This window comes from Crocuta crocuta, unplaced genomic scaffold (assembly GCF_008692635.1).
Source record: "Crocuta crocuta isolate KB4526 unplaced genomic scaffold, BGI_CrCroc_1.0 scaffold108, whole genome shotgun sequence".
Taxonomy (NCBI): Eukaryota; Metazoa; Chordata; class Mammalia; order Carnivora; family Hyaenidae; genus Crocuta; species Crocuta crocuta.
In genome coordinates, this window is record NW_027532825.1 from 10,007,070 (window position 1) to 10,021,393 (window position 14,324).

At 42.5% G+C, this 14,324-nt stretch overlaps 1 protein-coding gene across 1 annotated transcript in view; it reads left to right on the forward strand.

The window, feature by feature from the left end:
- The window catches only part of AMPH (amphiphysin), a 137,159-nt gene that overhangs the window by 37,840 nt on the left and 84,995 nt on the right, over positions 1 to 14,324 (forward strand). The window contains exons 4-5 of the mRNA XM_077781160.1: positions 7,851 to 7,945; positions 10,082 to 10,177. Coding sequence (XP_077637286.1) covers positions 7,851 to 7,945; positions 10,082 to 10,177 — 191 coding nt within the window. The remainder of the gene's footprint in view (positions 1 to 7,850; positions 7,946 to 10,081; positions 10,178 to 14,324) is intronic.

Below are 14,324 nucleotides of genomic sequence, written 5' to 3' on the forward strand. Positions count from 1 at the left end.
AAAGCTGTGGGGAGCAGCCTCCTTGTATATGCTTCTAGTAGGACAGCGTTTCTGGACAACAATCTGGCAAAAGCCTCAGCATGTGTATTGGGGGTGGGGTGGGGAGGACATGCCTTTTGTCACAGCGGTTCTGGTTGCAAGGATTTATTCTACCAGCTTCATTGTAGATGTGTGAAATTGATTACAAAGAGAGTGGTAAGTAATCAAATGATAATATTAACTGTCTTAACTAACAATTAGTCATAATAATTAGTGAAATTGATTTTTTGGTAAAGTTTACATACTTATTTGGGAGGAGGCAGAGGGAGATGGGGAGAGAGAATCCCAAGCAGGCTCTGTGTGGTCAGCAAAGCAGGATGGGTACTTGATGTCTCACAACCGTGAGACTGTGACCTGAGCCCAACAAATCAAGAGTTGGACACTTAACCTACTAAGCCACCCAGGCACCCCATGAAATTGATTTGTAAAACTAAAATGTATTTAAGCTTTTATAGGCTGGGCATATACTTTTAATTCTCATGACAACTCTGAGGCAGGTACTTGAATCACCATCAAGTTACGGATAAGAAAAGAGAGGATCAGAGAGGTTAAATAGCTCATCCAAGGTCACGAGCTGGTACACAACAGGGCCAAGATACGTTCTCTGGTCCACATGTCTCCTAAGGCATTGCCTTTTTTTTTTTAATTGAAATATAACTAACGGGTGCCTGGGTGGCTCAGTCAGTTAAGCGACTGACATCGGCTCAGGTCATCTCACGGTTCATGGGTTCAAGCCCCGCATCAGGCTCTGTGCTGACAGCTCAGAGCCTGGAGCCTGCTTCGGATTCTGTGTCTCCCTCTCTCTCTGACCCTCCCCTGCTTGCGCTGCCTCTCTCTCCCTCAGAAATAAATTAAAAAAGAAAAAAAAACAGACATTAAAAAAAGTAAAAAAAACCCTAACATACAGTGTCATTAGTTTCAGTTATACAATATAATGATTCAGCAATTATTGGGGCACCTGGGTGGCTCAGTTGGTTAAGTGGCCAACTTTGGCTCAGGTCATGATCTCACTGTGAGTTCGAGCCCCGCGTCGGGCTCTGTGCTGACAGCTCAGAGCCTGGAGCTGCTTCCGATTCTGTGTCTCCCTCTCTCTCTGCCCCTCCCCCACTTGTCCTCTATCTATCTCTCAAAAATAATAAACATTAAAAAAATTTAACAGTTCTGGATATTTTTCAGTTTTCATCATGACAAATGCACTCTTTTTTTAATGTTTATTTATTTTTGAGAGAGAGAGACAGAGTGCAAGTAGGGAGGGGCAGAGAGAGGAGATACAAAATCTGAACGGGCTCTGGGCTCTGCGCTGACAGCTCAGAGCCCGACGTGGGGCTCGAACTCACAGACCACAAGGTCATGACCTGAGCCGAAGTCGACCGCTTAACAAACTGAGCCCCCCACGTGCCCCATGTTAAGTGTACTCTTAATCCCCCACCTGCTTCCCCCACCCTCCCATCCACCTCCCCTCTGGCAGCCACCAGTTTATTCTCTGTAGTTAAGAGTCTGGGTTTTTTTGGTGTCTTTTTTTCTTTTGTCTGTTCATGTGTTTGGTATCTTCAATTCCACAGATAAGTGAAATAATATGGCTTTCTCTGACTGACTGATTTCACTCACTACCCTCTAGGTCCATCCATGTTGTAGCCTTGCTTTTTTTTTTTTTACCCACTGTCCTATCCAGCCTTTGGACTATACGACTGTTGGCAGGGCATTGGTTTTACAAATTAGAGTTCATCTTTCCAGCGGATAATGGTAACTTACTGTACTGTGACTATGGAATGAACACTTCCATCTGCTAGGCTGTGTGCTAAGCACAGGCATATTACCTCTTCATAGCCAGCCAACACAGCTATATGATAAAAGACAGCCTAGCCTACATTTTGAAAGAAGTAAGGCTCAGAGAACTTTCACAGATCTATAGAGCTCATCATCAACTCTTCGAAAAAAATTAACCCTAAGTATTTTAACAATTCGATCAGAAAATAGAAAGCACTCTAGGTATTTCTTTTACTGTTGGACACAAGCTGTCATATATTATTTCAAGCACAGGGTTTTCTTTATGTTGGATGATTTTTTTTTTTTAACGTGGATAAATGTGTTGAATGAAGGCATGAATTCCATCTCCTTCCCAAGTCTCTATATTTTGGTCAGTGTTACTTCCTGAATAGGAAGATCACTGTTTTAAACACTAAAGACTCGAAGAATTCTTTTCCTTAACGTGGTCTAGGACAGTGCACTGAGTGAGGTCAGCTCCAGAGAGACATTGGCGCAGCGTCAAAGCAGCCGCCTCAACATTGCAGATTGTGTTCTGCTTCTTCTTCTAATGGTCACATCCCCACGCGAAGGGGAGAGCACCTCACAGCAGCTTTTCCCCAACATGTTTTGTTAACAAATGGTGCCATTTATGGCCTCCATAAAAGAGGCCTATGTTTACATAACTTTGGTCAAGGCTGGTTGGAATGAATTTTCAAACAGGCTATTACATAGCATATTACTATAGGGCCCTTAATATGTTAATATTATCTCCAGAAGCTCTGCGGGCGAGCGGCATTTCACCAGGCACTCATTCGACTGTAGAATGTTTTTCTCAAAGCCTTAGAAACAATTAGTGTCCCTTGGAGCACATTTTGGTTTTGGGAACACACAGAAAGACAAGGGGTAGGCATTAAATGAGTCATAATTTGGGTTTTCTAAGGGCTTTCGTGGCCAATTGTTCTGGCTCTCACAACAAAAGAACACTGTCCAACTAATCGTGCTGTAACGCAAGCAGCATTGCTTGCAGGGAGTGATGACCCCTGCGTCTGGGCCCAGGGACTTTGGTGGGAACATCACCAAGCTCTCAGCTGCCATGGGTTCCTCGTCCGTAAGGTGCTCCCGTTCCTCTCAGAAGCCTCCACATCCCTATGACGAGGACGCTGGGAAATTGGGTCACTCTCAGCACACGTCACATTGAGTCCCATTTATGGCCTCAACGCTATTCTAGGAGCAGAGATGCAGAGATGAACAAGACACAGTACCTACTTAGAGCTGGCAGCAGAGATGGGAAGAAAGTTAAAAGGGCCAAATATCCGTAGTAATACATACTTTAACAGAAGTGCGTGCATCCCAACAGAGGACAGACTCCCACCTGAGGGACAGGATCCAAGGACTTAGACTTAAATGGACCCAGGAAGGGAGTGAAGTAGTCATCAGGCGATGAGATATGCCGGAGACTAAGGTTGATGTTGGAAGGACTTTCCAGGGGGGAGAAACAGTATGTACAGGGGCCAAGGAGACAGAAAGAAGCATGGGCTCTTTAGGGAACAAATAGATCATTGAAGGGTAAGCAAGAGTCTGAGATGGATGAGACATGGAAAAGTACGCAGTTGTTTATATAGACAAATGATTATGTATCATATCATATTGGGGTTTTATGCTCTCAGTGGGTAAGAGACTCATTACATTATTGTAGGCAAGGGAATGAGTCATATGATCAGAATAGCATTTTAGAAAAATAGTTATTGTGGTTTTGTGGGATTTAAACTAGAGGAGGATGACGCTGCAAGGAGACTTCTAAGAAGTCTCCTCCAGTATTTAACAATAATGATGGTGACAGCTAACATTTATTGAGCATTTCTGTGCTAGGCACTGACATAAGCTTTTGCTGTCTCATTTCATATAATTTTTACTATGGCTGACGGCACGTATTTTAAAATAACGTGCACTGTGGAAAACTGAGGTCCAGCATGGCTAGATAATTTGCCTGAGGTCACACAGATGATGTGTGTTGGAACCAAGGTTTTTAACAATGGCTGACTGATTGAGAATAATTTTAATTATTATGCCATAATGCCTTCAGACATATTTTTCATAACGATGGCTGATGTTTGAATGTTCCCTCTGGCTAAGTACTTCACTCCGTTGTTCCCATGGATTCTTTCATCTAAACTACATGATTGATGATGGGTGTCCAGTCCAATCGAGGGCAGTGACAGGGGACATGGAAGCAAAGGGTTTCCCGTGAGATTCAGGCTGAGTTGGTGCAGCCACTTCAGGAGGATGAATCTGGGATGACTCCCGGCTTTCTAACTGGGACAACAGGGTGACATTCAGGAGGATTGGCTAAAGGAGTAGGAACGGGTTTCGACAGGAAGTTCTGAGTTGGTTTGGGGCACGTGCAGTGTCAGTAGCACATCCATGGGGAGATGTCCAGCAAGGACTTGGAGTTGGCAGTCACTGCCCTGTGGGTGACAGTGGAGGTCAGACACAGGAGTGATGAAGACACCAGGTCTTCCTCCACATGGAGGATGGCCCAGCTGCCATAATCGGTGTGTAGGCATGACCCAGCGGTAGGCTTGACTGTCAGTGATCTATCTCACAATCTGCCTTCCCTCCTGCGCCCCCGACTCTTGCTTCTATATTCGCTCTCCTTCTTCAGCCCCTGGGAGAAAGACTTCCTCTCCTGTTTTCCTCGGAGCCAGCTTCTGGCTTCTTCAACAGCTCTCTTCTAAGTAATAGGCCGAGCTGCCAGATACTTAGAATAGTTTAGATACTCTTGTAATGGTTTATAGCTGCTGCTGGTTATTGTCATAATGTGTTTCAGCTGATGTTATTTCTAACTAAACCATACACCCTCGGGCTGTACAAAGAGGACTCTTGTAGCAGCGTAATCTCTGCATCCAATCTCAGAGGGTGATAATAGATGCTCACAAATTTGGTTGCAAAGGGAAGGAGAGAGGATGTTGCAGTAAATGCCTTGGAGAAAGTCCAAAATTTTAAAGCAAGGGAAGTGGTTCCTACCCAGTAGGAACAGAATAACTCTGTGTATGTTGGGTGCCAGTCTTACAGTTTTGGAGATCATGAATCTTTTAAGAAAATACTGGATATAGATATTATTAAATGCCAGAGGTCGCACTTAGCATCTACTCTGCTTTGATGTCACCAAGCTACTTTGAAGGAGACTTGGGTTTTAGCTTTCTTATTTTTCTCTTATGCTCTGTCAGCAGAGTAGATTCTAAATCCCTAAAATCTCTGCCATTCTTCATAGCATTCTTTATGTATCCATCCAAGTACTTCCCATGGAGTGTTCTAGAAACAAATTCTATGTCAAAATGGATTCTTTCCAAATCTTCCATCACTACTTATCCACACAGCAATTAGTAGTTATTTTTGGCTGCTAGGAGACACATTTACTGCAACATTGTGCTTTTAGCCTCAATGAGTAAGGTCTTATATAGTTTAATTTTCAGCTTACATTCACAGTTTTATTTTTCACCACAAAGGTTATTGGGGCTACAACCCCATCATTTCTTTTTCTTCCCCTTGAAACCTTGAGAACTTACCTACATAGCTGTTTATAATTTCTGTCAGACTTAAGACAAAGATTTAAGAAAACTTCAGAGAAGCCTTTTGGCATCCGAGTTATAGAGGGTGTCAACTAGTGACTAAATTTTAAAAGGTACATTAAAAAAAATTTTTTTTAACATTTATTCACCTTTGAGAGACAGAGCGCAAGCAAGGGAGGGGTAAAGAGAGAGGGGGACACAGAATCTGGAGCAGGCTTCAGGCTCTGAGCTGTCAGCACAGAGCCCAATGCGGGGCTCGAACCCACGAACTGTGAGATTATGACTTGAGCCAAAGTTGGACGCTTAACCGACTGAGCCACCCAGGCGCCCCAAGGGGTACATTTCTTAGCAGAGGCTTGCTTGTACTTGGGGAGGAGGGAACGTGGACGCTGGAGATGCTCTCACACCTCGTCAGCAGCAGCGGCGGCTACATGAATGAGAAGGAACATTCTCACTGGCTTGCACTCGGAGTGCTATGGGACATGCGCAGCTGTTTGCATTATTTTTTGGCTCTCTCTATACCTACATAACTTCATGGTGTCACTGCTGGGCTTCCTCTTTTGGTTGCCAAGTTTTATCAGCTGGTGTAGGCTATGCAGCATGTTGTACAGGACATCCTTTAGCGTGCTCCGTGATGTACTTTGTGGAGAGGGGGTTGCAGGCTTTCATACTTCATGTCGCCTTGAAATCTTCAAACTTGCCATGTGCAAAGACTGAATCTATTACCTGCAGCTATTATCCCACATTCCCCTGTTATCCGGGGAAGGTGGGTGGGGGCAGTTCTGTAACCTAGAGAGAAAACATACTATGAAATACCATGTTGACTTTTGTACATACGATTCAAGGATATCCTTCTGTCATTTCGGACATCTTTGTTTATTTTGTCCTTTTCTCATGGTTCAACCTGGAATTGACTCCCTGAAATCCAACAAGCATATAGTTGAGTCTAGATTGTTGCACCTTTCAGTTTCACAGAAAAGTTTCCATTGTGGAGTCATTGGCATTAAGTTTATGGGACAGTTTTCATTTTTTTTTTTTTTTTACATATAAAAATTTTTAAATGTTTATTTGAGAGAGGGACAGAGCACAAGTCGGGGAGGGCAGAGAGAGAGGGAGACACAGAACACGAAGCAGGCTCCAGGCTCTGAGCTGTCAGCATAGAGCCCGATGCGGGGCTCGAACTCATGAACTGCAAGATCATCACCTGAGCCGAAGTCGGACACTTAACCGACTGAACCACCCAGGTGCCCCTAGAGATGCTTTTCATGTCTAATGATTGCACTCTGACTTTCCTCTTTTCTCACCGTAGCCAGCTCTTTTTCATATCCCCTCGTGACAAAGGCCAAGACGCCAACCAGGCCAGGTCTTAGCATCGAGCTGGTAGGGAGGGCTTGGTGCCAGAGGGGACGCTTCTTCAGCCAAAGAATGCACTTTGGACTGTTCTGGGCCCTGTGCTGTATCTACACAGTCCACACTTTACCCTCCATGTTTGATGGAAGAGCAGATTGGAGACTGGAACAGACTTGGTGATACTTTATATCCCTTTATATCTTTCTTATTATTTAACAGCTATATTTTTGCAACACACCAAAGGCATGTCTAATGAATGTTGTGACCGGTAGGCTTAAGAACTCTAAGCCGTCTGAGCATTCTGGTTTAAAACTGTATATGTAGCTTTTAATACCGTTAGAAACACTCTTTGTTTTCCTTTTTTCTTTTGAAAATGTTTAGGCCACTTAAACCACTCTCAGCTGGAAGGCCTTAGAATCCTGTTAATTTTGCTTCAGCCTGCTTCTATAGAAGGCTTTATTTCTTATATTTAAAGTCAGTTAAGATTAATTTTAATTTTGGAACTCTGTAGTTTTAGGGACAAGTATTCTAGGTGTCCTGTGTATTTATGGTTTAGCACCACTTTGTAAGTGACGGTACATGTAATAGAACATGTTACTATTGTTTTCAGAATAGGACATCTTGTGGGTTTTTTTCAAGGCTTGATATCTGTCATTACCATGTAAATAATGGGAAACACAACGTAATTGGGTAAGTAGGAGCCCTCATGGGAAGTTGTGACTACAGACGCAAGTCACAGTCATACCTTCACAGTTTTCCCTTAAATGATTAGTGGGTACTCAGAGTTTTCTTCTCTTAGAAAAGTAGGGGAGGCACGCCTGGGTTGCTCAGTTGGTTGGGTGTCCGACTCTTGATTTTGGCTCAGGTCATGATCTCATGGCTTGTGGGATTGAGCCCTGCATCAGGCTCTCTGCTGAGAACGCAGAGCCTGCTTGGGATTCCCTCTGTTTCTCTCTCTCTCTCTCTCTCTCTCACACAGACACACACACACACACACACACACACACACTCATATACACACACACACTCTCTCTCTCCCTCTCTCAAAATAAATAAATAAATAAATATTAAAAGAAAAGTAGGGGAAAGAGAAATGGATACCTCACCAATTTATATCCAACAAGAGTTGTTTTTCTCCCACACTAGGCATGCAAGAGGCCTCTATGAAGCTCACCGAGTCGCTGCATGAAGTCTATGAGCCTGATTGGTATGGGCGGGAAGATGTGAAGATGGTGGGCGAGGTAAGAGCCGGGATCACAGACCATGCTGCCAAGTCCTGCTCACTCACCCTAGCCCTTGACCCCTGCTACCACTCCACAGCCTTAATCGTGAAGAGGGGGCACCATGTACCCAGAAGACACCGTACAGTCCTGCCATTGAGATCGTCCCATATTCATAGTATTTGGTGAACCGTTATAAACCAGAATAACAATAGTGGTTTTCTGTCCCTGACTACGCACCTTAGCTCATTTTAGCAGCAGAACTGACTCATGGCATGACTTTGTGTACCAACTTCACCCCTGCATTCCCTGCTTTTCCCAACCCTTCTTGAAAGCAAGGTCAGAAGATTCAAAAAGCATCTATTTCGCTTACATATCACTGGCCCATTCGCTGGTCTGAAGAGCCAAAGGACGGATGTGGTCAGCCTGTTAAGAGGAATGTAACTTCCAGAAGCCTTTGTCGCTAGACATGTCTTAACACTTGAAATCCAATTTCTAGCCAAGGGCCATCTGGCTGGCGGGACGTGAGAAAAGTGGGTATTTTCTGCTTTGAGGAAGGAAAATGGGGTGGAGACTGGGAATGATCTATGTGATGTGGGGTGAGCTCTTCAATCTTCTCAGGCTTAGGCTTCCTCATCTGCAAAGTGAGAATAAGAATCGTACCCACAGATAACACATTTAAAGTCTGTGTCATGGACATGATGCTCAGTACGACGTGATTATTACTGGGACTAGCAAACCACCTGTCAGTTCTCTCATGCCCAAGTTCTTTGTTAAAGAGCAGTGTTTGTCATGCCCACCTCACGTGAGCTCATTAATGAACAATCAGGCACAGAAGGGATCCTTGTAAGGGATCCTTCCCAAGGGATGCAGCCACCCCAGCTCGGGAGAAGGTCTGATATGTGATGTGCTGTCTACACGACCTTTGGAAAGATGCGTTAACGGTACAGCTCCAAGCTGCTCCATGAAAACTCTGACATCTCTGCAGTGATTTCCATAATCTTGTTAAAGCTGAGATAGAAACAGAGCTTTAATTAGGAGGAAAGTTCTTATTGGCCCTGTTGCTTCTTCAGAAGACTTTCAGAAAATGAATCTGGCAAAACCAGCCTCCACACACCAGTCTCTAATACAATTATTAAGTAATTCCCTGTCCTCACGTTTCTTCAGTATAAAGGCATGTTCAACATGTTGTTAAGTGCATAACTCATATGGTCAGTTTCTGATGAATGGTATAATTAAAAATTCATCATGAAAGGAAGACTTTTTAAGGGAATAATAGAAACGTGCGTTAATAGCTTTTCAGAACATCGCGTTACATTCTCTGCATAGCAGATGCCACTGTTGACCTTTATCCCTTAAGGAAATGGCTGGAAATTTACCTTGGTCCTTGTGGGTCCTGCCAAGACTTTTGGAAGCTTTAATTGCAGATCCAAATACAGGCTCTTCTGATGGTGAAGGAGCTCAACACCCCGTGTTCAGAGCATCTGCTTACATCAGAAGATGAGCCTTCTGATCTTCTAAATCCTGATACAGAGGATTTAAAGTTTTTGTTTGTTTGTGTGAAATTCTCAGATGGGGATCTGTAACAATTAGGGTGAGTATTTGAAGAGTGAAAAAGAAACAGAAACAGATAAGCTCCCAAAAGTAGTTTTCAAAGGATAGAATATTATCGCTCTCTCCCATAAAGGACGTTACAGGTGAGCAGCCCAGGTATGGGGACCCATGGGACCCATCGTTGCCGTCCTCACTGTCCCTTCCAGGTTCAGTATGACTCTCTGAGCACCGGCCATCAGCTCTCACTTCTGCATTCCAGTTGGGAGAAGGAGGAACCGTGGAAGATAAGCCTCCTTCCTTTTAGGGACACTTCCTGAAATTCACCCCACTGGCCGGACCTTAGTCCCATGGCTGCTCTTAGCTGTGCCGCCGGCTGGAAGATAGTCTGTATCCTCGGTAGCCAATATTGTAAATGGTAACTGGTGTCAAGGTGCCTTCAAATTGTACTGTATTATTAAATAATCCACATTTTTCCTAGCTTCTGCTATCCAGGGAAGACCTATTTATCTAATTTTATCATTTTTAATTTTTTAGAAGTTTGGTGAAAAGGATCCAATTAAACTCATTCAGCAGTAATCTCCTTTTTTCTCTTTTTTCTCCCAGAAATGTGATGTCCTGTGGGAAGACTTCCATCAGAAACTAGTGGATGGGTCCTTGCTGACATTGGATACCTATCTGGGCCAATTTCCTGACATAAAGGTATTTTACTTTGTGTCCGTAATGTGAGAAATTGAATGATTCCATGGACTTACTGAAACACAGGCAAGGGAAGGGCGCCTGGGTGGCTCAGTCAGTTGACTGGCCGACTTCGGCTCAGGTCATGATCTCAACAGTCCGTGGGTTTGAGCCCCACATTGGACTCTGTGCTGACAACTCAGAGCCTGGAGCCTGCTTCAGATTCTGTATCTCCCTCTCTCTCTCTCTGACCCTCCCCCACTTGTACTGTGTGTGTGTGTGTGTGTGTGTGTGTGTGTGTGTCTCTCTTTAAAAATAAATAAACGTTAAGTAAAGTTAAAAAAATAAAAAAGAAACACAGGCAAGGGAGAAGTGGAGTTTGGAGTCCTAAAGCTGACATCAATGATGGTAACTTTTCATTTATTTAAGCATGGAAGTGTTACCCTGTTCCTATCAGTTCTGAAATGAAATACAGCTACAGAAATCACATTTTCCCCTTTGGCAGACTGCTTCAACTTTGATTTCTCTACAGACATCTTTTTAATACTCTAGATATAAAACTGCAAGCCAGGTACCAAAAATTCCAATCTTATTTTATGTTCAAACCTTTTTTATTGGATAGCATTTGATAAGAATTTCCATTAGAATAAATAGCAGTCATAAGGAAAGGAGAAAACTTGATTGCAAACACGAGAGCAAAACTGCGATCTTCCCATGTTTACTGTTCAGAGCACACCTGCGTGTTTTCTCTCTCCTTAAAATTTTCTGCTTCAGATTGAATTGTTGAGGTACAAGCATTTCAAATACATTAGCATCTGGATTTAAAAATACCTTGTCTAAAACATTTATCTTATTTGACACATGGATTCATTGAAAGGGAAATACATAAGCGAAGGATTGAACATCATAGGTTTGGAATTGACTCTGGAGGTAAATATGGCTTTTAAACCTTCAGGGCTGTCTACAGCAAATGGCAGCATTAATAGATCTGCACCCCCACCCCCCACAGTTGTTTTTTCTGCTCAAGGAGGAGTATCAAGTAAGATGACCAGGTACTGCCCTTCCTTTAGGGTGAAAGAGGCCATGAACCTACATCTACCCATCTTCAGTGCCTTAATTGACTTTTTATGTGGATTCCACTTTTACCTGGCCTGCTTTGTAGCCATGGCCATGAACCATAGTGAAGCTTCTCGACTAGAACAGCACTCCTATCAATGATGTTAATTTCCTTTGTCCCACATAAAATGCCTAACAACTAGTTGGCCGACATCCAAAGTGTTATTTTGGGACACAGGGGCACCAGACAAGAACCTCAAGGGGATCAGATGAGGTCCATTAGCCTTGGTGGCCAAATGTCACAGAGAATGAATCCAAATGATGGATTCTCAGTGACGTTATCAGAATAGGCAGAACACTTTATTGAGGCATTGCAGAACTGTATCCTAATTAAAAGGTATAAGTTGGCTTCTTAACGTTTTCTGAGAAATTTAAAAATGAAATTGAAAACATTTTAGAATTCTGTGAGGTTGCAGGCACTAACCTATAGGAAATGTGTTTTGGGATAGCTTCAGATTATTTGGGAGATAATCCCATTTGGTCTTGGGATTTGTAACACTTGTGGAGCAAACAATCTCAGAATCCCTATCATACTTCAGAATATCATTTATTGCAAGGTAATTTAATCTCTGTAAAATCAGTTCCCAGTATATCAGAAGAGGATAAGGGAAAACTTTGACGTCATACTCAAAAATTTCAAAGCAGTTTGTAACTAGTCCAAATTATTCATATAATATACATTCATAGTATGATTGAAGAAAATGAAGGCTGTGACTGCCCAGAGAAGAACACATTTGAAAAGTTGTTGAGTTTCAAGAACAAACACTTGGTATCATCAAAAAAATATGGAGGATCTCAGTAGTTACGGTACTTTCCAGCCGTAGTTATTTGGAAATTGGCCATACTGTCTAGGAGCATATAATTTTATAAGACAAATACACACAGAAGTACCTGCATTGAAACAGATTAAAATAAAATCATTATGAATGATACTGGCTGGTCTTTTCAGTTTGCTCCATGTCCGAAAGATGATTAACTCAATAGAACTTTTAATCAAGCAGTTCTTTTCTTGAGGTCCATGGTTGAGGCCATGCACAAAGATGGTCCTCCAGTGATTGAACCATCTTTACACTAGATATTTAGGAATAATACCATCTATCTGGATGTCTTGAAAATAAGTGAAATATATGCCTTGGTGTTGCCTGCATCATGCATAGAGGCTGAAAAAAATCACTCTTTCTCTTAAGTCACATTTAGAATATCATACCATACACATAGGGTTTCAACCAAGATAGATAATTGTGAAATCGTTTCTTATGACAAAGAGTTGACGAAATAGCATGAAATAGGAAAGGGAACTATTTGGAACTGGAGTGTAGACAGGGTGGCTCTTTCTCAGATTTGAAAGATGGTTTTCTGTGAAGATACACTTAAGTTATTCTCTGTGTCTTTGCTCACGGAATAGAAGGTGGAAGTAGATGTACACTCTGTCACTTTGTCACGTTAGTGCTGAATGATTATGTAATGAATGGGTTATTGAATGAAAGGAGGTTGATGATTAAAAATACGGAGTAGAGAATTTTCAGAGCATGGAATACGATTGACTTCCATTTAAATCAAACAGTCCATGTGTAGTTAAAACGTCAGGCAAATTTCCAAATATTTATTGCGGCGCCCCAGTAAGGGCTATGAAGTACCATTCATGAAGGAATGATGTTTGATTTTTCCCACTGTGATTGGCAGGGGACCCAGTGTTATAGTTCTTCTTATGCGGCACTGACATCTGAAATCAATGCTAGAATAAGAGCCAGCTTGTCATCAACACAGGCAGGCTTACAGCTGTGAGCAGTTATTGTAAAATGTAGTTTAGATTCTATCTTGGCAGCCATGTATAAGCACCTAAACATACACTGACAGCAGTGTGCCAAAGTGAATCCAAATTGGGGTTATTACTGAAATTTTAAAAAAGTACAATAAATTAAATTTTTTTACTCTATAAAGTGAGCCTGCAGTGAGAAATCTGAAAAAAATTCAATTGAACCACTGAATTAAGCCATTTGCCATCACATTCGTGAATTTATTTAATTAAATTTACCACTGGATGGTTAAATAAGAATTGTATCATTTTCTATACAAAAGCCAAAGTGAATTAACTCCACCCTTCCTTATGGGATTTGATTCGTTTTTTTTTTTTTTCAAGGTTTTCAAATATCTGATAGGTAAGAAAATAAGATGGGTTTGTATTTCCAGCACAGAAATGAGAGCTGGCCTTCAAAACAGTCACTTCTACCTTGGTAAGCCCTGCTCTGTAATTGAATTGCCAGTTACACAAGAAAATGAGTCACATGACTTATTTCACTTCTTGTTTTTGAGGAAAAAAATATGACCCAGTGTACTCTTCCACCATATTCTCAGGCTTGGAAGTAATTGAATTTTGGCTGTATTCAAAAATCACATTCATTTTCAAAGAATCAAGATTTGCTTCTCGGAAAATACTAAAGAGTGCCCCACCCCAATCCCCACCTACAAATCCACAAAGTGGAGCTTTATCAGAGTTACGGAGAGTCACTCAAGCCCAGTGCTTCAAGGGCTAATGTTCCTTTGAAGGTAATAGATGTTTGCTAAAACTCATGGGCTCTGTCACCTCACAGGCACACTGTGTCCACCAGAGTTCACCAAAGGGCATCACTGCATCCTGCCTAAGCTCGTTTATTTCTTACCTTTAAGCAAATGTGAGTCAGCCATTCCCTTTCACGACTAACACCAGTTGGATGTGGTAGATGTTAGAGGGTAAAGAGATTGGAAGCAGCTAAATGAGAGTAACTGCCCCAACCCGCCTCTCACCCATCCAGATGGGGGTGTAGAGGAATAGCATAGCGTGGTAGTTGAATGATGGGGTCTGTCAGAGAAATAGGGGGCCAGTTAGAAGGAGTACCCACCAAGAATCAGGGGCAGGGCGGGGACTGGGTGAGGCAGGTGAGGGCACCGGGGTTCAAGCTATAAGAAGGCGCTGCTCTGGGTTGCTGACCCTGCACGTACGTGACCCTGAGAGTATGGGCCTTCTTAGAGGCTGTATTCTAGAGGTCTCACGTGCATGTCCGGGCTCCCTGCACTG